This window comes from Mustela lutreola, chromosome 1 (genome assembly GCF_030435805.1).
Source record: "Mustela lutreola isolate mMusLut2 chromosome 1, mMusLut2.pri, whole genome shotgun sequence".
NCBI lineage: Eukaryota > Metazoa > Chordata > Mammalia > Carnivora > Mustelidae > Mustela > Mustela lutreola.
Window position 1 is genome coordinate 57,220,756 of NC_081290.1, and position 25,630 is coordinate 57,246,385.

Sequence of the window (25,630 nt, forward strand, 5' to 3'; positions counted from 1 at the left end):
TGCTCAATCACCATCACTCCACACCAGGGAAATGCAAACCCAAACCACAGTGAGATATCACCTTACACCTCTTAGAATGGCCATCATCAAAGAGACACATGGTAACTAGTGCTGGTGAGGAAGTGGAGAAAAGGGAACCCTCGTGCACTATTGGGGGGGGATATAAATTGGTACAAACACTGGAAAACACTGGAGGTTCCTCAAGAACCTCCACATGATTCAGTAATTCCACTTCTGGGTATATATCTGAAGGACACAAAATCACTATCCTGGAGAGGTATCTGCACCCCCATATTTATTACAGCATTAATTGTAAGAGCCAAGACACAGCCACTTGACTGTCCATCAGCGGAAGAAGGAATAAAGAAAATGTGGTAAGGATATGCAATGGAGTATTACCCAGCCATAAAAAAGAAGGCATCCAGTCATCTGCAACAACATGGATGGAGCTTGAGGGCATCATGCTAAGTGAAATAAGTCAGACAGAGCAAGGCAGATATTGTAGGATCTCACTTACAAGGAATTAAGAACAAAACAAAACTCATAGAAACAGAGAACAGATTGGTGGTTGCCAGGGATAGGGTGGGGGGAGGGGAATGGGCAAAGGGGGGATCAAAGGTCCAAAGTTCCAGTTATACAATAAATAATTTTGGGAGGGCTAATGTACAGCATGGTGACCATAGTTAACAATACTTTACTTTACATTTAAAAGTAAAAAAATAAAAAAGTTCCTGAGAGAGTAGATCTGAAAAGTTCTCATGGCAAGGAAAACAAAATTTGTCACTGTGTGTGGTGACCAATATGAAGTAGACTTATTCGAGTGATTATTATTTCATAATATATCCATTAATCAAATCTCTATGTTGTATGTCTTAAACTTATACAATGTTTTGTGTCAGTTCCATCTCAAGAAAACCAAGTACGATGTGGCCTACCCCTAGAGTCCTGGGATCCAGGCCAGATTGGCCTCCAGTGCCTCAGTTCCCACACAACTGGGGACCACTGGTAGCCGGGGCTGGAATAAACACACAAATGATTTAAGCACCATCTTCGGACATGCCTGAGTTGCCATGAGGCCAGCGGTTGCCAGCAACGGTGAGCTGCGGCTTTGTTAGCAGCACTGCATCTCTTGGTACCCATCCTGGGCTGGCTCGACCCCCTCTCCTGAGTTGCTGGAGCTCTATCCCCAGTGTGAAACTTAGTGGGATGAATCCATCGGCCACGCTTATACTCAAGGCCTCCCCTGGACGTGGCTGCCAATCTCCTGACTGAGACAGTGTGGAACAGCATTCCTTGTGCTCATCCCAGGAACACAGGCATCAGAATCAGGATGGAGAGGGCATAAAGGGAACAAAACAAACCCCACTCTATTTTCACGTGTGTTGTAAATGATAGCTTGTGAACTGGAAAGGGTCTTCTTGATGATGAACAGTCTTTTTGTTTTAGAGTGGAGGCATCTGAGGCCTAGAATAGTAGAAGGTTTACTCAAGACACATATGTTGGGGCAGGATGGAAGCAAGAATCGAGCCCAGGCCACCTGGTTCCCATGGTCCAGGCCTCCTGAACAGGCACCTGCCACGAGGAGGTAGGGACCGCCAAAGGGGGAAATGGCAGAGGCCCAGAGTGCCATTTCTTCTGTTCTGGGTTGGAACCTAAGGAGCTAGCAATCAAGGAAGAGATCTGACCATAGAGACTTTTATAACAACCAGAAGTTTCTACAACCACCCTCATTCACATTGAGGGCCACGTACCTATGCACAACTGTATGCTGTGTACTTCCCTGAATATAAAATGGGGCCAGAAATCCTTCACAGATTTACTGGAGAGATTAAATAAGGCAAAGTGCTTTGTGCTGTTACTGACACTCCTGAACATCTAATACTTATTAGGCTATTAATATTTTAATTCTTACCTCAAGAACAATAAAAAACCCTGAAAATCCTGGCACAGGAGAATAAAAGGAAAGAAGGTGACATTGCAAGGTTCCCCCTCCCATGTCATGAATTCAATCGCTGGCATTACTCATCCATTTACTCTAGACACCCATTACCTTCTAAATCCGATGTTCTGCTGTGACAGTGGGGGAATTAAAGGGATCCCATTTTCTCCAATGGCCCAGGCCACACTGTTGGACACCTTCCCCGAGGTCATTAGAATCAGTTGATTACTACCATCTGCTTCAAATGAGAAGGGCACTCCTAGGGAAACACGAGATTACACAGACATTGTTGAGAAAAAGGGAGTGAGCCCAGTCCTGGTAGGAAAGCAGACAGTAGACAAATGGGCTGGCAGGATGGAACAGAATTCCAGTCAGCATCACTGAACTTCTTCAGGCAGTGATGCTTGGAATTGGCCGCTTGGTTCTAGCTCTGACAGCAGCTTGTAGACCTTATATAATGAATGAGGCATGGTGAGTGGGACCATCTGTGTGTCTATTCTGGTACTGCCACTTAACAGCTGTGCGGCCATAAACAGATTGCTTAACTTCTCCAAGCCTTCATTTCTTTATGTGTGAAATAAGGATAAAAATAGTACCTCCTAAGAAAGATGATTATGAAGACCTCCATTCATTCACTCAGTGAACAAATACGTGTTTGGCTCCTCCTTCAAGCCAGGCACTATTCTAGGTACTGTCGATTGCAGTAAAGAAGCAAAATGGATGAGAATCCCTGTTCTCAAGGAGTTTCTATTGCAACAGGAGGCAGGCAATAAATAAGAAGAGTGTGTGGTATGTTAGAGAGGGATAAATGTGGAAGATAAACCATAAACTAGGGAGCATATATAGAAAATGTGCATTTTGGGAGGGTGGGGAAGGGCTGAACTTTTAGACAGGGTGGTGGAGGAGGCTTCATGAGAGGGGGACTTTTGGATAAAGGCCTGAAGCGAAGGAGGAAGGGAGACATGCAGATTGTTGGGAAAGAGCATTTCTGGCAGAAGGAACACATTCAAGTGCCTAAGGGTGTGCCTGAGTGGGGAGCCACATGTCAAATGTGGTCATCCTTGCAGAGCACTTAGTGCCTGGAAGGCACTCCACAGACTTCAGCTATGTGCAAGCTACCGGGCAACAGTGAGCCTCACTTACTTATCTAGCCTCTACTGATTGGAAATTCATGATAAAAAGTTTCGGGGCAGGTTGTTTAATCCACTAAAGGAAGGAAAGGTTTTTTAAGCACTAAATATAGTGACTGGATGTCGTGCAGTTCCAGTTAATATTAGTAGCACAAAACAGAACCACTATAAAATACTGTAATAGCATCTCTGTATTTTTCAAAGATCTTCCCTTAAAATTGAATATCCACTTTAATCTTCAAAATAACCCTAAAAGACATGAAAGGAGGTCTCCTTAGATTCATTTTATGAAAGAAGATGATGATATTCAAAGAGATTACATAATTACTAGGGTCCCACAATTTATCAGTGTGAGAGCTGGAACTAAAGCCTAGGTCTCCAGACTTGTAGGTTGCTGATTGGATTTGAGCATCGAAGAATTCTTGCAGATACATTTCCAGATATGAACTTACAATAAAAAAAGTCACTAGACACACAAGGAAACAAGCCATCAAGAATAAGGGGCAACAAAAGCAGACCAATAAGCAGACAGGTATTGGAATGATTAGTACAGAATGTTCAAACTATGTGTATGTGTTTTTAAAAATAAAGAAGTAATGACCAGATAAAAGAAATGAAATGATTGAGAGTTGGAGGAAAGGACAAATGTTATCAGAACTGACTAGATTGGAAAATAACTAAATAGAATTTATAGAGATGAAAATGCAATAATTAAAATGAAAAGCTCCGCGATGAGTTTCAATGATTAGATATAGTCAAAGAGTGAATTCATGACTTGGAAGACAGATTTAAAGAAGTTTTATGGAATATAGTAGTGACGGAAAAAGAGAGCAAGGTATATTATAGAGGTTAAGAAAACGGTAGGCAGAGAAGGTACATCATATATCTAATCACAATTATGGGGATAAGAGAGAAGATATTAATTAATAATATCCCTATTATAATTATTTAAGTTTTTCAAACTTTCAGTCTTAATGAATAATACCGTGATGTACATTTTTTATGCACAAAGCTTTGTCCTTGTTTTAAATTTTTTTCTTACAAAAGATTCCTAGAAGAAAAATTAAGGTGTCAAAGGCATTTTAAAGGACTTTATTCGGGACGCCTGGGTGGCTCAGTTGGTTAAGCAGCTGCCTTCGGCTCAGGTCATGATCCCAGCGTCCTGGGATCGAGTCCCACATCGGGCTCCTTGCTCGGAAGGGAGCCTGCTTCTCTCTCTGCCTCTGCCAGCCATTCTGTCTGCCTGTGCTCGCTCTCCCCCCCCCTCTGATAAATAAATAAAATCTTTAAAAAAAAAAAAATAAAGGACTTTATTCACATCGTCAAACTACTTTATACTTGCCTAGTTATATGAATTTATTGGCCACCAACAGTATACAAAAAAAAAAAAAAGAATTTGCAAAAAATTACATATCATCATTTTAATTTGAATTTCTGAAAGTGATCTTATAATTATCCGGTTGTGTGAAAATGAAAAAAAAAATCCAGGTTCAAAACTGACAGTAAAATCATGAGCCATTAAGAATAATTAGTTTTCCTTACCACTTCCAACTCCCTCGTGGTCCGGTGTCACATGCTGGTTACTACTAAACTCCACTTCTTCAATGGGAGCTCTTCCAGTGACAACGGTAGTTTCAGGAATAGGCAGAAACACTTCTGCTAGCAATGTGGTACCAGTGTGTCCTGTTTCATATACCTGAAATTGAGGAAGAAAAACAAAGAAAAACAGCAGGAGTATGCTCACTCCCAGATATTTAATCCATTTACCTACACTGATCACTGTTCTAGCCCAGAGCATCCACATCAGAGTGGAAAAGTTGAGTTGTGTTATTACAGTTCCCATGGAGACTAAGTTACACCCTATTAGTGGCCAAGTTGTTGACATCCTGTTCTCTTGTCTGGTCTACTATCCTGGGGTGGAGAGGTTAATCATAGGAGCAGGCTATCACAACTGTTTCCATTTCAAACCAATACAAAGGTTATGAATGGGCTTCCTCTTTTTCCTGGTTTGTGTTATTTCTCAGGAAAAGAAATGCCATCAGGTGGAATGGGTGAGATAAAATGGGCATGTCACTAGATGATTTATTATTTACACCTCAAAGTCAATAGGAGAAGTATCATACCTAGAAGTGCTCTAGAGCATCAGGTTCAAATCTACTATTTAGTAAATCTTCCAAATTCTTTCCTTCAAGAGCTCATTTAATTTGTTGGCTGCTGAAACCCTACCAACTCCAACTTTCTCCCAAGAGGGAGCCAACTGGACCAACTGCAACTCTAATTACTGTGGCGTGTCTCATTTTAATGCCATCACCATGAAAGGATCCGTTCCCAAGGCAACCATAGATTATGTACATACAATGCAGCTCAATAGGAACTTTGCTCCATTGGATCAAATGTCTCTTGTACCCTTGGATCATTTCACTTTTATGGTAAGAAGATGACAAAATATTCCACAGTTCTGCTGGTTTCTTTCCTGTATTTTTTTTCTTTTTCTCTGAGAGGTCTCTGGCTAGTACACATTTCTCCAAAGTGCTGACTTTGCTCATTTGTTTTTACTAATTAAATATTCATATTTTTCTTCTTGTGCAATAGAGTCCCCCTCTGATTAATACTTTCCACTTACTGCTGGGATGCACAAAGAAGACACTACAGGTCCTCTCCCCGCCCCCACTCTCCCCTACAGGGCATATGATATGAATTCTTTTTCAAGGATGAGGATGAGGCTGAATTCGTGCTAGGCTGACATCCTGGCCTCATCTCCCTGCATCCACCAGCTCGCATTTGCCAGATGGCTGGCTGAGCTTGGAGGGGCTCCTGGAGCAAAGACAGAGACCTGACAACTGAACTCAGAACCCTGGACTTAATATCACTGTGAGCTGTTCTAACAGGTTATGTGCACTGAGAAACCTGGGATTGTCAAGGCCCACCTATGCTGAGTGGCCAAGTCCACCTAATTCAGGGCTCAGCAACAAGCCTGTGAGCATGCCACGTTCTCCAAATTCATCTTTATCATTAAAAAAAAAAAAAGGTGATATTTTGGTCTCTATTAAAAAACATCTTTTATAGAAATGTCAAATACATAATCCTAGAAGAACAATACAGCATGAACCCATCACCTGGCTTCAAATACCATTAGCTTATGGCCAACCTGCTTTCATCTCTACTCTCATGTTTTCCTCTCTCCACCAATATTTGGAACCCAGACATCATTCCATCTGTAATGCCTTTAAAAGAGAAGGATGTAAAAAAGCATAGCTATAATACCATTATCGCAGTAATTCCTTCATAATGTCAAATATCAGTAAGTTTTAGATTTCCTTCAGAGTCTCAAAAAATTACTATAAAACTTTGAATCAGGATCAAAATATATTCTCCACAGTGTGAATGATTGATAATTCCCTCAAGCCTTTATTGATTTGTAGGTGACACCCCTCTCTTTTCATAAGTTTTAAATTTTTAAATTTTAAATTTAAATTTTAAAATTTTTTAAATTTTTAAGTTTTAAATTTTAAATGTATTTTTACTGGTTAAGTGCTCTAATGGGAAAAGGAGTGCCATTTGCTGCTTGCCCCAAACTCCCATAAGGAGACACTCGATTTATAATGTCACAGAACTTAAAGAACATAAGCAGATTATTTTTTCTTGCACAGAAGACCTTGGTTGACCATGTTAAATTATCACGAGCATGAAGTTTCAGCCCGAGAAAATGGTATGTTTTCGTTCCTTTTAAAAATTTTTTATTTTTTGCCAACATTTTAATTGAGACATTCATTTGTATGCAGCCCAGTACGGGCTTTTGGTCTGGTATTTTGTTCAGTCTTTCACACATTCCTATGAGGGATGGTTTGTGGTGAATTTAAGCCAGATAACAGACCCAACAATTCTGGATGATGGATTTGAGGCTCCAAAAGGAGAAACTCCTCCAGCCACTCACTTGGTAATTCAAAAAGCTGCGATCTGAATCTACAACTATTTCACTTCAAAACTCATACACTTTTTTGCTATGACTTCCTTATGGGTCAGGGACAATCTGAAAGGCAACCAAACAATTAAGAATTCTTTTAGAGTCATAACTATGATCCAGAAAATGTAATTCGTTTAGACAAACTGGTGGGAGATAATGATTGAAAGAGTATTTAGAATCTGAATGAAAAAAAAAAAATCCTACAAAAAATGTAAGTACTATAAAAACAGTGTCTAGGGGCGTCTGGTGACTCATTTGATCTCAGCTAAGGTCTTGATCTTCAGGTTATGGGTTCACACTCCATGTTGGGCTCCACAATGGGCATGGAGCGTACTTTAAAAACAAACAAAAAACCAAGCAAAACAACAAAAAAAAGCAATGTCTATAATCAAAACTTAAAGGATCACCTCAGCATATGCAATCATCAAAAGACTGCTGAGCTATTCCTGTCTCAGACTTACTTCTTGGTTTCTCAGAACTCTCAAGAGGGTTGCTGCCTCAGCAAGACAGGTGTGTCTCATTCACTCTAGTGCAGGGGCTTTAACTCACTGTAAGGTGCCTATGTGGACTGGGCACCAAGTGAGGCATTGGTGGGAGCTGCCCACCAATACCCACGGATGTGCCACCATCATACCCTGTGTTTTCCCTGAAGAATCACTTATCCATTCTATCGAAATTTCTTGTTAATGCATTATCTGTCTCACTGGACATGGTGATTCCTGAGGACAAGGTCTTGTTTGATTTCCCTTTGAAAGCCCAGTACCTGCTATCTGAGAATTAATGTATTTAGAAGGAGCATGCTAACTCTTAATAGAAGTAAGGCATTATTGTTGCTGTTATTATTATTGTTGTTGTTGTTATTATTATTATGTGAACTCTACCCTTGATGTTGGGCTCAAACTCTTGACCCTGAGGTCAAGAATTGCATTCTCCACTGACTGAACCAGTCAAGCACCCCTAGAAATAAGGCATTAAATGATAAATCCAAGGAATGGTTTTCTTCTCTGAACTGCTGCTATCCTGGGTATGGCTCTCAGATTTTCTTTTACTCCCTACTTGTCACTCCTCTCACAGCCTGAAGAGGGCAATGTGGGACAGAGCAGCCTTGTGTTCCAACAGCTCTGAATCCTGACACTGACGCGGACAGTAGCTGCTATGCAACCTTGGGCATGACATTCCCAGCTTTTTGCTTTCCTTGTGAAATGAAGATGTTAAAGCTCTGCAGGAGGGCAGTGGTGAAGCTTTGGGACCTGGGCGAGAAGTCTCTTTCCTTCCTTATGAGCTCAGTAAATGTTTATTCTTCTTCCTCTGGGCATACAGTCGACAATAAGCACCTGTATTTTTATAGTACTCTGTGGTTTACAAAGCTCCTTCATAAACATAATTACACTTCCCAAATATCTTGTTAAATCTTGCTGGCCAACTGGTTTTATCTTGCTGGCCAACTGAAATAAGAATTTCTTTTATTTAAGTTAAACTTATAAGATCTGTCTTTTCAAGACACTAATTTTTTTCAAGGAAGACATTAAGTTGCTGAGGATTTATAGGAATTTTACAGCATATCCTATATTTGTAATGAAATCATCTATATTTCTGGGTCCCCAAAGGCAAGGAGGTGAAAAATGAACTACATTAAGGCTTAAATGCTTTTGAAAAAACCAGGAGCTATTGAAGTCCTGATATTACCTCAAGTCAAGGGAACAGAAAGCATACCAATAGTTAGAAAATACCATTTATGATGGCAAAGCAAGTTTCAGAAAGGGACATAAATACAGTATTTAATATCTCATTAAACCTGTGTCTCTAACCTTGGGACTCTCTTACCATCTACTACTTCAGAATTCCAAAATGTTCCAACACTCAGTGCAGTTAAATAAGTGTGTGAAGTATATTTAAAAATAAGAACAAATCCAAATATTTTTCATATAGCTTGCATCTCTTTCTATAACATAAGAACCCAGTGTTTGCTTATTTAGCTATATAAGATGAAGTTTCTATATTACATAGCACCAAAGGCTTTACAAAAACATCTCTCTTAGACTTTAATAATTCATCAAATTCTTTATTGTGGGGCACCTGGGTGGCTCAGTGGGTTAAAGCCTCTGCCTTCGGCTCAGGTCATGATCCCAGGGTCCTGGGATCGAGCTCTGCATCGGGCTCTCTGCTCAGCGGGGAGCCTGCTTCCTCCTCTCTCTCTGCCTGCCCCTCTGCCTACTTGTGATTTGTCAAATAAATAAATAAAATCTTTGGAGGAAAAAAGTGGTTTATTGTGGAAGGACCACAGGAGTTGGCTCTGAGCTTTTGTTTTGGTTTTTATTGTGGGTGTGCCCTGTGCTGGTCATTCTGCTTAGTAATGACCCACAAAGCATGCAGTTATTGTAGAAAGGACATTTCTGGAGGACATCAGTGGAAAGGTCCTTGTTCCCAGTTTCTGGAAACACATTCCTGTCTAATGTCAGGAGAGGAACTAAATGCTCTTGGTGCTGAGTCTTTAGGACAGAGGCAATATGAACTCTAGGGGAGTGGAAGGTTTGCTAATTGAGACTACTGTCTCAGAAGATTGTTATCAACTTTTAAAATTTTTAAATTTTATTTTTTTTAAGATTTTTTATTTGAGACAGAGAGAGAGAGAGAGTGAATGAGTGAGTGAGTGTGTGTGTGTGATCGAGTACAGGGGGAGGTGCAGAGGGAGAGAAGCAGACTTCCCACTGAGCAGAGAGCCCATGAATTTTTTTTTAATAAGGAAAAATGGATTCCATCTGACAAAGCCAAAAACAAAACAAAACAAAACAAAAAAACCCCAACCAATCCAGAGTTTTCCCACACTTTTCACTCTCCTCTTTCAGGGTGGCAGCAGTTCCATTTAATGCTAGGGCACTGTGCTGTTTCCAAAAAATCAGAAAATGGGCACCTTGGGCTTGGTGTTTGTAAACAGCTTTCTGTATAATTAAGTTTAACTTTTTTTTTTTCCCAAGTCGGGGGTTGTCAACCTCAGCACTATTGACATTTTGGGTCAGATGATTCTTCATCGTTGTGAGCTGTTCTGTACGTTGCAGGCTGTTTAGCGACATCTCTGACCTCAACCCAACAGAGGTGCCATTAGCTCCCCACTTGTTATAATCAAAATGTCTCCCGACACTGTCACATGTCCCCTGGGGTGTAAAATTACCTCTGCCTGAGAAGCACTGCTCTGAGCAAAACAAGTGTTTATGTGTATGTTTGAAGGTGGAATGCTAAGGGAGAAACATGGTTTACATTCAACTGTTCAAAAATCTTTCTATTGTGTAAAGCAAGGCAGCAATGAATTCAGGACAGCAATTAGATCCACTGCTACCAACTTGAGATTATTGTTAAAAATATTTGTTATTGGGGCGCCTGGGTGGCTCATTCAGTTAAGCGTCCTATTGATTTTTGCTCAGGTCACCATCTCAGGGTCGTGAGATCAAGTCCCATGTTGGGCTCCACGCTGATGGAGCCTGCTTGCAATGCTCCCTCTCCCTCTGCCTCTCCCTGCTCATGCATGCATGCGTGTGTGTGTGTGCGCGTGTGCACTCTTTCTCCCTTTAAAATAAATAAATAAATCTTAAAAAATAATCATTAAACTTCGATTAACATACTATGCTCTATTTGTTTCAGGTGGTGTCCAACATAGTGATCCTACAATTCTGTACATTATGTAATGCTCACCATGATAGGAGCAGTCATTACCTGTGACCACACAACCTTATTACAGTATTATTGACTAGGCTATGTCTTTCATCTCCGTGACTTGTTTCATTTATAACTAGAAGATTGTACCCCTAATGCCCTCTACCTATTTCTTTTAGCCTGCCATCCCCCTCCCTTCTGGCAACCACCAGTTTGTTCTCTGTATTTAAGAATTTGCTTCTGTTTCTGTTTTGTTTTGTTTGTATATTTGTCCAGCTTGGGATGGTTTATGCAATTACGATGGCTTCTCTTTGGAATCTAGTTTGCTTTAACTCAACCATCTGGGGCACATTTGCCTGCTAACAGTGATTAGAATTGTATAGATAAGATGAACCTTAGAAATACAGGGACATTAAGACAGATAAAAAACAGTATTCTGCTGGGAAGTAGAATTCATATCACATGGTTTAAAATGATGATTCTCTAATTTTATTTTATTTATTTACTTTTTTTTTTTTTTTTTGGGTCAGAGACAAAGGAAGAGAGAGTGAGCGAGCACAGGCAGACAGAGAGGCAGGCAGAGGCAGAGGGAGAAGCAGGCTCCCTGCCGAGCAAGGAGCCCGACGTGGGACTCGATCCCAGGACCCTGGGATCATGACCCGAGCCGAAGGCAGCTGCTTAACCAACTGAGCCACCCAGGCATCCCGATTCTCTAATTTTAAAACAGAAGAGAAGAAACCAGAACAGTCTCATGGCTTGTACTTGGTAGAGCTAGATTCAGACAAGCAGCTGCCCTCTCAGCTCGGCTGCTTGTGATGTTCACGGCTGTTAGTCACCTCATGGTCCCCATTTCCCTCAGGGTTGAATCCAAGTGTTATCCTAGTGTTATGCCCATAGACTTCCCTCCTTCACTGAAAAGGTGGAGGGCATCTGAGGGGGACCCCCATACAGCCCCGTCCCTTACCCTCATGTCTGCCCTAAAGGAACTTCCCATCATGCTTTGACTCCAATGCCCCCAGTATCCTGTAGGCTCTGGTCCCTCTCCCTACCACTTTCCTTTTTATTTTCAGTCACCAATCTTTTCTGCACTGGGGCTTTTCTCATGGTTTAACAGACACGCTCAATCAACACCCTAAAGGAAGCCACAGTTCCTGTCAAAACCCGATTCAGGGGCACCTGGGTGGCTCAGTGGGTTAAGCCTCTGCCTTCAGCTCAGGTCATGATCTCAGGGTCCTGGGATCGAGCGGCACACCGGGCTCCCTGCTCAGCGGGGAGCCTGCTTCCCTCTCTCTCTCTCTCTGCCTGGCTCTCTGCCCATTTGTGATCTCTCTGTCAAATAAATAAAAAAAATATTTTTTTAAAACCCCCCAAACCCAAAACCCTGATCCATTTCCCCCCTTCCCTTTTCTGTTGAGCCTCTGGGAGAGGAGCCTTCCCTTGGCATCTTCCTTTTTCCTCCCCCTGCCCCACTGGACCGCAGTCACTAGGTCCTCCTGTACCATTTCCCCACCGCAGTCTAACTGCAGTGTGGAGACTACATCAGGCTCATCTTTCTGCAGCCCCTGCCCGCCACCCCCTGCACAATGTCTATGCGATAAGACACTCGTTGGACTGAAGGGACGAACTACCAGTGGATGCAGCACGATGAGGAGGATATGGATGCAGATTCTGGGGGCTGGGGGCTGGCCCTGCCACCTTCTGGCTGTGTGACGTTAGGGCAGGTACTTAAGTTCTCTGAATTTCAGTATGACGGGCACCCTAACACAGCTACTGCGGGACTGCTGTGAAGGTGGAATGAGTTTATACACAAAACATGGTGCCTGCAATATTGTAAATGCTCGGGGACTGTTACACTAGGTACTACTAAATAGCTACACAGCTCGATGTGCTGTGATGCCCGCTGTTGTTTTCTAAGACTTCTCCCAAAGCTATTAGCTCTGAAAGTGCAGAGATACATCAAATTTTAGACTCTGCTCTTCTTTACTGTTATACCCAATTGACGGGCGAAATGTGTGTGAAATTTAGAGTCAGACAGATTTGGGGTTGAATTCTCCTCTGCCTCTTGACCTGCTCATTGTTGTAAGTTACTCAGTATCTCTGAAGCTCATCAGGAGAATAAGAGTATCTGCGGTTTTCTTTAGGATAACATCAGACGGTGTTTGTGAAGAACCTAGTGTTACGGTTAGATAAGCGTAAGTGTTATTTCCTAGAGATCTCCATTTTCATGTGCCCCTGTCCAGTCCAAGCCTGCATCTTCTCACCTGTAGGTGACCTCACCTGGACCCCTGACCTGTCCTCCCATGGCAGCTGCTGTCCCTCCTCCCTGTTCTCAGCCATCTGGTTCCTCTGTTCTGCTCACTCACTGTAGGACCACTTGGTATCTGCTCCCCTTGGCTCCCAGGGTCAGCTTTCAACAGTCTGACTCAGCATCATGCAATTGAGTAGATAGAGATGCTTGCGTAAAAACTATGTTTTGGACAAATGGACCAGCAGCAACCACGAGATGAGTTGGCCAAGGGCTAACAAAGACATTTCTCCCAACGGGACTGTTCCCCCCACTCCGATAGTGCAGTTATGCAAATGAGCCAGAGGGATCAGGAGAGGACATAGGAAGGAACTCGAGTAACTATCAATTAGGTTCAAAGGAACAATTCCCTATCTCAGTCCACATGCCAGGAACATGAAAGCTCAACAGCATTTACTCATAAGGAAAAGTAATAATGCTACAAAATGTAATCACCCCCTCCCAGCAGTACAATGGGATCATTGTCAGTTTGGGGGGGGGAGGTCAGGAAGACAAATGACTGATGCAGATGTGAATGATAAGGAAATAAAGGTAGGCATCACGACACTCTCTTATTTCCCTCCCTCCTTCCCTTCCTTTTTTAGGGAGAGGGAGAGAGAATCCTAAGCAGGCTCCATGACCAGTGCAGAGCCTGACACAGGGCTCAATCCCATGACCCTGAGATCATGACCTGAGCTGAAATCAGGAGTCAGACACTTAACCCACTGAGCCACCCAGGCGCCTCCAAACTATTTTATTTCTAAATCAAACTTCATTCTCGTGAAAGGCCAAGCATTTGTTTTGGAAAGACCCCATAAATGGAGATTTTTAGGACCTTTCTGGAGGGACTCTGGGCCTGCTCCTACTCCCCTGTCCCGAGAGAAGTCTGGCCTCACTCTCCCCTTGGGCCCAGGCATGGTTCAACTCCTTTGTACGTTCACAGGTCCAGCCTTTGTGAAGTGCTGTCCCTCCCTTCTTTTGAGGTCCCGGTGTTGTTCCAGTGAATTCCTTCTGCCTGCTTCCCGTGCTGGGCCCCATTCCGTCCCATCCTATCCCCTCACTGCTGGCTTTTTGTGCCGGCTCTGGCCTCATCTCTGCTTCACAGGACCGCCGGCGCATTCCTTTCTCAAGGCTGGGTTCAGCTTTAGGGTTTCAAACATGCAAGGAATCAAACCCTGCAATTAACATTGTTCCCATCAAGACTCCTTGACATCCGCACAAAGCCAAGTACTGTTTCTCTGGAGCTCTCTCCTCGCCCAGCAGGATTTAAAGCTCCCCAAGGCAGCGCCATGGGGACCACCCCCCTCCCTGGCCTGGGACTTCCAGTTCTCCCCTGAATGCCTGGCTCAAGATTACACACTCAGTTGGTGCTTAAGCAGCAAAGAGGCATGGTGTGTTTGTTGGGTCGCCAACTGATGCATTGCTGTTTTGAGAATCTTGGAAATTCTAAGTACACTGGGCTCTAAAGTTAGGGATTTTATAACGCTGGTATAAACAGTTGCGTTTAAGGCGATTTTTCTGTCTTAAAGCCGCCAGTAATTCTTGAACCTCTCTAATCCCACACTTGCAATTATGTGGAAAATTCCCAAATGGCGTAGTTCTATTCCTAGAAAGCTGAAATACAATAGCCCTTAAATTAATTTCATCTGTAACTACTCCTCAATCATAAAAATTATGCCATTGAGCCATTATGATATGTGATTGGATCCCTTATCAAATCTCTATAGATAGCTTAAGAATGTAGCCAAGGCTCTTTTAATTTGTAATATTTAAAAGATGACATGGTTCAGATCTTAGGGCCAAGCTAATTGCCTGTGAATACATTCTTGGTATTCGAGGAGAAAAGTGTGTTTGTTTAGTTAAAAGATTTATTTCATCATATTTTGGAGAATTACTTTTTTCATATTACTTAAAAAAACTGTTTTGATAGCAATATCCAAGCAAGTTAATATCCAAGATAGAAAACAGGAGAGAGGTTAGGAGACTGCCCTTCTATTTCAGAATATATGTGAAGTAAAATACTGGTGATCATGGAAGGCGGAAGATGTTTTTCCTTCTATGGAAAAATCAGAAAATGTAGGACTGCCCAGCAGAGAAGCTCTCACAGGCTTCCGGGGAGTCTGAGCTCTCAGAGGCACCTGCCTGGAGGTGGAGGTACCTTCTCTCCTGTCTTCTGTGCTCTCCTCAGTGGGGTGTCCCCTTCCGGGGCTCCCTCTCCTCCTACTGGCCATGTTGTCCCACATGGATGTCTGCGGCTTTCCCTTGCTTCATTCTACTCTTCTATCTGTTTCTTACCCTCAGTCTTGGTCTCCTCATGTCAGCTTTTCCTCGGCAGGGAGGAATAGAGGGATGATTCAAGGACAGATCTTAATGAGGGTCAAGTTCCAAATAACTGCACGCTTAACCATTCTGTGGACCTAGTATGGGAGGGACTCACACGGAGACCTCCAGCAACCCCTTGTTATTCAGGGAAGGTGACAGCAGAGCATCAAGCTGGCTTCTGGGGTCTGTGTTTATGTACTTTCTCCATCAAGTTTTCTTCTTCTTCTTCTTTTTTTTTTTTTTTAAGATTTTTTATTTAATTACTTGAGAGTGAGAGATAGTGAGAGAGAGCACACAGGAGCGGGGAGGCGAGGGAGAAGCAGACTCCCCACTGAGCAGGGAGCCTGACGCAGGCTCCATCCCAGGACCCGGGATCACGACCTGAGCTGAAAATGCTTAACCGATTGAGCCACCCAGGCACCCCTCCATCAAGGTTTATTCTTAATTTAGACAGTTTTTCACGCGCAGTAAATCTTTCTTTAAACTGTCACTAAAGCCACAGGAGTTCAGGGCTGTGGCAGGAGGGATCATGTAGAAAGTAGCAAGGATGTGGGGCTTTGGAACCAGTGGGATGCAACCCTTATCCATTCATATTCTAAACCACCCAAAGCTCCTGGTCATCCAAACAGAAGGGCACAGCCTCCGCTCCCCCACCCCCCAACTGGCTCCTCGCTCATGGAATCCCTGGACAGAAAGGTCCCTCTTAATCAGGTCTTAGTGGTACAGAGAATAACTGATTTTTAAAATCTCAGCATATCTGAAATGGGATTGTCTTTGGATCCACAGTGCATGGTAGTTCAGTGATGCAAATAATGGTGCATCTCACAGGGAGTGGTGATGAGATGCAACCCAGTCCCTACAATCCCAGAGCCCCCCAGAGTGGCTTTGCTAAGGGGACAGAGGAAGAGGAGCTCTCAGTGTGGTGCAGGGAGTCAGCAGGGGCCCAGAAGAGGTGGGTGGGAGAGGGGGCATGAACCTGACACCCGAGAGCGCGGACGGCTCCAGCTCACCTCCCAAGGCGGATGGCACATGACTCTGGGTGACTCCGCTGCCTCGCCTTCAGATGGCATCGCCCCAATTTCACCTTGGTATCCATACAGCATGGTAAACCAAGGGGGAAGCAAGTAGAAGCTTACAGAGATTATTTTCCCACAGATGATCTCCAGAAAGGGAATTTTCAGCCTTTAGGAAAGCTCAGTTTTCCACCAAACCTACAGTCAAGATCTGATCTTTCAAATACCATGTTTTATGTCAACAAAATGTCCTTGCCTTCTCCTCCCGCCCACAGTGAACTTTCAAGGTAGCAGCAAAATAAGTTCTATTTTTTTCCAAGTTCCAGTATCCATAGGCACTTTCTTAAACATTAGGGTTTTAAATCAAGAGTCCAGACACTTAACTGACTGCGCCACCCAGGTGCCCCTCCTCGACCAGTTTTAATAGGCTTTTAATTACTAAGATCTAGGTAATGGTTGATGTTCAGAATGTCAGAGAATATTCACAGCCAAGTGCTCACCAATCAGAAGAGATGTCAGCCATACATGAGAGCAAGTTCCTGGAGCCATTAGCCTTGTTCACACACCCTTTAACTGGCCCATTGTGGTAAGGTCCAGGGGATCTTGGAAATGGACCAGAGTGGCATTTGGGGAATCCCGTACAGAAGTATTTAATTATTTTTATTTTATCTTATTTTAAAAAAGATTTTATTTATTTATTTATTTGAGAGAGAGAAAGACAGAGCATAAGCAGGTAAAGGGGCAGAAGGAGAGGGATAAGCAGACTCCCTGTCAAGCAGGGACCCCAACGTGGGCCTCGATCCCAGGGCCCTGGGATCATGATCTGAGCCAAAGGAAGATGCTCAACCAACTGAGCCACCCACGTACCCTAAATATTTTAATAATGATACAGCTGTAATATTATCTGCAGATAATGTCAATTACAATCAAGAGGTAGTGGCTGCCTCCAGTATAGTGTTGAGAAGGATTCTGAAGTTCTATGTGGGAAGACGCGAAAAATAGTTATCTTGCGAGGGTGGTGGATAGGAATGAGAAATCTGTGCATAAATGGTGGATGTGGACTACATGGGTGGTGGATGACAAAGGCATGTGTGCCAGATATTTGCAACCCTAGTCAAAAGGCCTATTACTATCATATAAGAGAATTCTGTTAGCATCCTAGGGGAAGATTCAAACAGCAAGCTTGGACACTGTTGTGGATTAAACAGTGTCATCCAAAAATTGCTGTCTACCTGGAACCACAGAATGTGACCTTATTCTTTTTTTTTTATTAAAAAAAAAATAAAATGTGACCTTATTTATTTATTTTTTTAAAATAAGCTCTTTATAGAAGTAATTAGTTAAACATCGAGATGAGCTGACGCTGGATGATGGTTGACTCTAAGTCCAGTGAGAATGTCTTTGTAAGAGACAAAAAGGGACACACAGAGACAGGGAGATGACCAAATGAAGTTGGAGGAGATTGGGGTGACGCTATAAGCCAAGGGATGCCAAGGGCCACCAGAAGCAGAAGAGGCCAGAAAGGATTCTCTGTTAGTGCTTTTGGGGGGAGCATGGCCCCCCCTAGATTTCATACCTCAGGGCCTCCAGAGCTATATAAGAATAACTATCTATTGTTTTAGCCAGTTGAACAGCGTAATTGGTGCAGCCCCAGGAAACTAAAACTGGAACGAATAGATACATTGCTAATGGTGGGATTTAGATCAGTGCTGATACTTATTTTGGGGAGATCCTGTAATCTGTAGCCACCCCATCATAGCCACCTGTGATTATGGTGGTATTGATTTCTGGGTCTATCATGCTAGGATCCAGGTAGACAGCGATACTGAACTACTGAAAAAGCCAGGGATTCCCACCTCTCATTCCCTTTCCCCAACTCGAGGCACATCCTGGTGCACCATGACCAGCATTTTCAGAGGGTGAGGAGGAAACAGGTCCCCTTCTGCCAAAACCATAAGGACAGATGTGCCCAGGAGGAGACTGATCTTCTGTTCACCTTGAAAATCTATCAGGACACCAGCGTCACCAATGGATGATTTAAAACCATCTTATACTTGGCGCACTGGGGTGGCTCAGTCAGTTGAACGTCTGACTCTTGGTTTTGGCTCAGGTCATGATCTAAGGGTAGTGAGATCGAGCCCCACGTTGGGTTCCCTGCTCAGCGGGAAGTCTGCTTCCCCTCTCTGTCTTCCTCTGCCCCTCCCCACTGCTTGTAAACTCTTTTTCTCTCTTTTTGGCTAAAATAAATAAGCCTTAAAACCATCTTGTACCCGTGATCACCAAAAGATGCTTGGGATATTGACTATAATTGAAATGCATACCTGCAATGTTAAACTCTCTGGCCAGTTGAATATTTGCAAATTGAAAATCTGTCCAAAGTGAACTCGGAAGTCTGCCCCGAGTGGCCGACTGTCGGTCCTGGACACTTCCTTGTCATTGAAGATCACCTTTATATATATCGAGCGCCTCTTGACATCCTCCCTTCGCAAGACCTCCACCCTGCAAAGTGAGGCCGATCACAGATGGGGTTAGTAGTTTACTAGGGAAAATTGGAGCATCTGACAAATGGGCACTGCAAAGAATAAGATACACTGGAGATGACTCGGCCAGTCACTGGAGCTCTCGTCCTGCCAAGACAGCCATGGTTCTCAAGGAATTTCATAGAACAAATTGCAATATGGACTAAGAAATGTGCGCTCCAGAGTCCACCAGGGACCAAAGAACTGCAGTCCAAGCATCATTCACTCTGTTATGGGGTCCTTAATTGTTTTCAAAGAAGCCTTATGTTTGCACCCCAAAGCTTTAAGTATTTTTTAAATTTAATTTTATTTTTTCAGTGTTCCAAGATTCACTCTTTATGCACCACACCCAGTGCTCCATGCAATATGTGCCCTCCTTAATACCCACCACCAGGCTCACCCAACCCCCCACCCTCTCCCCTCCAAAACCCTCAGTTTGTTTCTCAGAATCTGCAGTCTCTCATGGTTCCTCTCCCCCTCTGATCATAGTCCTTGTAAGTATGGTGAATCCAATTCATAAGGGACAGTAGTGATGTATATTTGGGGGGGGGATTTTTAATGCTAAAAATGTAATAGCATATTGTAACAGGTCAAATCCACTTTTCAATGATTCCAGTTTTTTTTGTTTTTTTTGTCAACACTTTCCAACGATGAGTATTCACTGGATACAGGGGCTTAAGAATAGTTTCTTTTTTTTTTTAAAGGCCACTTGGATTCCAAAAAAAGGTATCCTGGCCAGTGTATCATTCTTTTAGCCAGGAAGTTAAAAAAAATTGAAACCCCCAAGAGTAGTTTTTAATTTTATTGTGTATATTTTCAGAAATACCCACCCAGAGTGACAGTCATTGGTTAAGTAAATAGCGACTTAAGTTCGGTAAGAAAAGGGAATGTTTAGAAAAATGAAAATCCAAAGCACACTCCGGTTTGAAGTCTTTTTTTCTAAATTGCAGTGAGACAGGGGCACCTGGGTGGCTCAGCTGCTTAAGTGTCTGACTTCAGCTCAGGTCATGATCTCCAGGTCCTGGGATCGAGCCCTGCAATGGGCTCCTGGCTCAGCTGGGAGTCTGCTGCTCCCTCTCCCTCTGCCTGCTGCTCCCCCTGCTTGTGCTCTCTTTGTCTGTCTCTCTCTCAAATGAATAAATAAAATATTTTAAGAAAAGAAAACAAAAGACATGTAAAGAAAAAAAAAACCCTACTGTGTAATCACATATTTTGGATGTTCACATTTTTAAAAAATATGGCATGCTATTTGTGGCCTGAAAATAGCTAATTCAGTGCTGGGGAACAGTTTATATATATGTCGTATCTGAATGCTATGAAGTTGGGAGAACAGATACAGAAAGCCACAGTTAAAAAATATATTATTGGTACATTAACAGGAGTTTGAAACTAAGGAGGCTGTAGGAAGTCTTACATGGACATTCTAATGAATCCCCACATCCTAATTATCTCTGAGGGTGACCGAATTTATTCTATGTATAGATGTATGTGTATAAGGTGAAGCTTCTGACTGTTTCTCTCTTAGGCATCATATGAAAGACTAGAAATGTAGTTCTTTTTTCCCCCGAGAGCGAGACAGAAAGAGTGAGAGAGTACACGTGGGGTGGGAGGGGCAGAAGTAGAGATAGAATCTTGAGTAGGCTCCAGGCCCAGCACAGAGCTTAACATGGGGCTCGATCTCACAACCCTGAGCCTAAATCAAGAGTCAGAAACTTAATCAACCGAGCCACCCAAAGGCCCCTAGAAGTATATTTCTATCAAATCTGGAGTATATACTTCAAATGTCTACAGAGGCTATCCATAGTTCCTCTGGGAGGTTCTCTGGGGACCTTCAAAGAGAGAAGCTAGCCCCCCAGGGCAGCTGAAAATAAGAGTCAAGGTCAGATCTGCATGTCTGTGCCCAGGGCAGAGAACAAGCTACCAGCGGACAGAAGACTCCCTGACGTTACGGACAAAGGCTCCAAACCAAAAGCCATGCAGGTACCACCTGCCCTAGGCGACTTCCCTCAGTGTGCTCCTGAGTGGTTCATGGGGATGCTGGAGGTAGGGGAACCATGGGAAATCACAAAATATGAACAATACCTATGCGTTCATGTAGTTCCATCTGAGACAGACTTACAGAGCTCAGGGTTCTCCTGATCACATGGGCCAGACAGGGGCCATCCACTCACCTGGGACACTGCTCGTTGGGAGTGATGCTCCCCGCCAGGCTCAGCTCCGGCACCAGCGTGGGCTCCCCAGGCCTTCTCCTGCTCCGGGCTGCCTTCTCCCTCACCTGTTGCTCGACCAACGCCTGATTGGTGGGCTCCGGGGGGACCGGCTTCACAGGCTCTTCCCCGGGATACGGCTCCTCCAAGCCCTCGTCGGGATGTTCTTCGACAGGATGTTCTTGCTTCTTTTTCTTCTTCTTGGCCCTCTGTTGGGTAGAAGGCAATCTATATCAAGCAGACATTTTGTAATTTCGCTTATGACCATGGTCTTCAGAACCAGATAGACCTGGGTGCCGACCCAGCTCTGCCTCAACCATCTGTGTGTCCTCCAGCAGCCGCGTGATCTCTCTCTGCCTGTTTTCTCATCTACAGAATGGGGACAATCAGAGGAAGCTCTCCCAGGGCTGCTGAACTGAGGTAATGCCTGGGATCTAGAAAGAGCTTAAAATGGTTAGCTATGGGGCGCCTGGGTGGCTCAGTGGGTTGGGCCTCTGCCTTCGGCTCAGGTCATGAACTTGGCATCCTGGGATCAAGCCCTGCATCAGGCTCTCTGCTCCGTGGGGAGCCTTCTTCCCCCTCTGCCTGCCTCTCTGCCTACTTGTGATCTCTCTGTCAAATAAATAAAATCTTTAAAAAAAAAAAAAGGGTTAGCTGTTCTGGTGGTCATTAATATGGTTCTAAAGGCCAAGGACACATCTTGAAAGTAAAGTAAGGCTTGTGGGCACAGCTATGGCAGGTCACCTGATCTGTTACTTACTGTGCTTGGAGTCAATATTTCAGGGTTACGTGTACAAAGTTATATCATTTTCCCAGGAAAGCCCAGAAGCATCAATGCCCTGCCTTCCATGGGAGACAGAGCAGAACCAGCAGGGGCCCTGGTCAGCCTGTCCAGTTTCCCTCCTCTGGCCTCAGGGCTGGCCTCCCAGACCCCTCCTGTCCCCAAGGTCAACCCTGCTCAAGGCTGAGGGGCTTGACAAACCTGGGCTTTCTTCCAGGCTTTCCACTGCTGGTACGCGGCTCTGTACGCCTCCATCTTCTGTTCATACTCTTCCCTGTGCTCTTCCAGCAACTCACTTATCTCAGCTTGAATTTCTGCCTCATATGCTGCTTCGTCTGCTTCCCGGTCAACTTTTTCCCTTTAAAAGAATTTATAGTAGCTTTGTTATCTCTTGACATTAAGTAACAGAGTAGTAATAACAGCAAACACCTGTATGGAGCTAGCTGTGTGACAGGTCCTTGTCTGACAGCTTTGCACCCGTTAGTCCTCAACCCTGGGAGGCCAATACTACGATCATCTGCATTTTACACGCAAGGAGACCGGAGCACAGAGAGATGAAGGAACTTGCCTAAGGACACACAGCTGGCGAGTGGAAGAGCTGAACTATGAGCTATAGATTGCTATTTATGGCTAAGCAACGGTGCCCCCCTGGGCTAAGTGACGCAGACAGCCTACAGACACAGCCCTTGTAGATTCCAGGCCAGGAGAGGTAGTGGGTCATCGCAGTTACTAGTGCTTCAAGTCTCTGAGGAACCTCTTCAATATGTTGCTTCTGAGCCCCTGAAACTACTAGTCTGACTTTGGATTGGCAATTTGAGTTTTTCTTTGATGATTCTACTGACACTTTATCAGGAGCTCTGACCAGCCCAAAGCGGTGTTTTCTGCAGCGTGCTCGGTAGGACATTAGTGCTGTGAAATCTGCGCTAAAAGATGTTGTGGCCCTAGTCACGCGGAGATTAAATAAACGTGGTATATGAAACAGTGTGTGATTCTTCTGGAAAGCGGTGGCAGGCATGCCACACCCAACACCTCCTTCCTCCTCCCCAGCCCAAAATTGTAGCTCATTGCCCAGGCTTACTTGATCACTGCTGCCAGGCCTTCAGGTTTTACTCCTAAAGTTCCTGTTCCTTTTGGATAAACTTACTCAGGTGCCTGAGGCTGACACAGATTTGCTTACATTCACATGGGGCCTGGTGGTTTAGCAATTAGCATTTAGCTAGGGTACAGACTCTGCGCTCTAGAATACTACTGAAGACCTCACTTTGGAAACACAATAGCACTGAAAATTTATAAACATTGTAGAAATCCGACTCAGAAATTATGCTCTATCTTCAACATATAGAGACCCACTTGCTTTGCTCCCTGTTATTCAGAGGCATACATAAACTAGTGAAAATTCGATGACTTTTTCAGGGAAGAATTTATGCTGTGTCGCAAGGTGGCCAGGTGAATGGAGAGTGTGGAGAAGGGCTCTCCAAAATAATTTAGGAGGCAGCTACTTATGGAAAGAAGTGGAGTTAAGGATCACAAAAAGTGTCACCTACAGGTGACCTTAAGGGCAAATTTCCTATAAAATTTAGTTTATTCTAAACTGAAGGAAGGAGGAAAGAGAAAGCAGGGAAATACTTATGTTCTGCTTCTGGGAAGGAGAGGTAGTCTGGGAGATGGAATTCAGAAGCTGAAACACTGGAATTTCTGGAAGACACCGTGGTTTCTTTGGGACAGACTGTATGAATTTGTTTTTCTTCAGCTAATATTAACTGAGCAGATACTGAATGGCGGGTGCTCTGTTTGGGATCAGAGATCCAATGGCAATCTGGTCCTTTCAGAAAGCATGATATTGTGTTTGTCCTGGGAACTGTAGGATGTTTTCTGAGCCTTATGAAAATTACAACCCTAAAAGAAAATTACAATCTGCAGCTATTTTTGGCTGAAACAGAGCTGTCTTCAAAGCAAAGTACCCAATAACCACCCACATTTATTACTTTTCTTGTGGATGTATGGTACAACATTTACTCAGAAACAATCGGGAAGGGAACAACACCAGCAGCAGAGATGCTCTTTACATAATACACAGAATATGGTTTTATTGTGCTAACTGTCCTCTTAGTCATGTATCAAAGTCTAGAGAATTACAGAGCATAAATGTTATCCAAGCATACTTTCTCCACACTGTACACAAAGATCAATTCCAAATGGACAAAAGATGAATGAGGAAGACAAAACTATAAAGACTATAGAGACAATAGAGTAGAACATCAACTTGACTCAGGGGAAGGATTTCTAAAGCAGCAGTAGAAAGCACCGATTATAAGCAGAAAGATGAACATATTTTATCTGCTTAAAATTAAGAATTTCTGTCCTCAAAAAGCAGCAAGAGGAAGTAAGAGTCAACTACAGAGGGTATCCGCACATCATCAACAAAGGCCCCCTGTCCAGGACATACACTGAATTCCCACCAACTATGAAAAGGAAACAAAGACAACCAGTTCAGTCCAAAATTCAACAGAAGCCTTGAACAGACAGAGGAAGTCCAAATGGCCAATTCTTGAATGGAAAAATAAGGTCAAGCAAAGTGTAATGTTTGACAACAGCAGGGGACATGGATGGTTTTGGTGATTGGGATCCACAGGAACACTGGCCAGAGTATAAGTGGGCACAACCACGCCAGAAAAGTATCTGGCCTCGGCATGTGGGTATCAAAGAAGCACATCCCCTAAGACACAACAATGTTACTTCCAGGTGTATTTTGGGGGAAGCTTAGATGCATGTACCTTAAAACACATGCAGAAGGATCCCTACAGAAGTGCTGTCTGTAAGCTCAGAAACAGAAGCAACTCAAACGTCTGTCAACAATGAAATGGGCAAATTTTGTTATATTCATATAATGAAGCATTATAAACAAAGAAAATATATAAACTCCAGCGAACTATGTGATATAAGTAAATGGATCTCACATAGTTGTGAAGAAACACTAAAGACTGTAGATAGGCCACATATAGGGGATAGTGAACTATCTTTTCTTAGGAATTACACACAGATAAAAACAAGGAAACAAGGACATGCTGATCATAAAAATCTGGGAAATGGTTACTTCTGGGAGGGAGAGGGAAGTAGCTGGGGTTAGGAACATGGGGGCTGGTAATATCCCCAAGTACTGGTAATGCCCCATTTCTTAACCTGGGGAGTGGTTACATCACTATTTATTTGTTTTCTTAGTCGTTATTATTACTTGTTAATTATTTATTCATAATTATTTTTTAAGCCGTATCCATGTTTTATGCATTTTTCTCTGTGCATATATATCCCAATAAAACAACTTAAAAAAAAAGCGTACTTTCTCAGAACAAGTTTCAAGGGTGTATTCGTAAACCTCTGAAATTCTCGAAGGGATTTCATCTCCTTCCAAACTTTTATGATGGTTTTAAGCAATGTTCGATCTTTTTCTTGTTCAGTGTCACGTAGTTTTCTTGTTTGCCTAGAAGACAGAATATTATTATTATTATTTATACACATCAAAAACTAATGACGTATGGTGACTAACATATCAATAAACAAAAGACACTAAAAAAATTTACAAAAAGTTATTTAGATGGGTTTGCAAATAGAAAGAAGAAACTAATAACTATAATAACTACATATAATAAACTATAATAACTATAGCATAGTATATTTAACTTGATACCTATGATACTTCTTAAGTGCTGGAAACCCGACGATATGAATGGAAATTTGAAGACAGTAAGAGGCCAATGTGTTTCAAGAGGTTATTTGGTTTTGTTTTCCCTAGGTGAATCTCACTTCAATTAAACTAAATTACCTT

At 43.1% G+C, this 25,630-nt stretch overlaps 1 protein-coding gene across 4 annotated transcripts in view; it reads right to left on the reverse strand.

Moving 5' to 3' along the window:
* The window catches only part of CC2D2A (coiled-coil and C2 domain containing 2A), a 135,773-nt gene that overhangs the window by 49,245 nt on the left and 60,898 nt on the right, over positions 1-25,630 (reverse strand). For all 4 annotated transcript variants that reach the window (XR_009351318.1, XM_059165192.1, XM_059165195.1 and 1 more), the window contains 6 exons: positions 25,145-25,285; positions 22,009-22,165; positions 20,991-21,235; positions 18,622-18,799; positions 4,612-4,765; positions 2,051-2,198 (listed from right to left, as the gene is read on the reverse strand). Coding sequence is in view for 3 of the 4 variants with exons in the window: in XM_059165192.1 (XP_059021175.1) it covers positions 2,051-2,198; positions 4,612-4,765; positions 18,622-18,799; positions 20,991-21,235; positions 22,009-22,165; positions 25,145-25,285 (1,023 nt within the window). In the remaining variant the exon portion in view is untranslated. The remainder of the gene's footprint in view (positions 1-2,050; positions 2,199-4,611; positions 4,766-18,621; positions 18,800-20,990; positions 21,236-22,008; positions 22,166-25,144; positions 25,286-25,630) is intronic.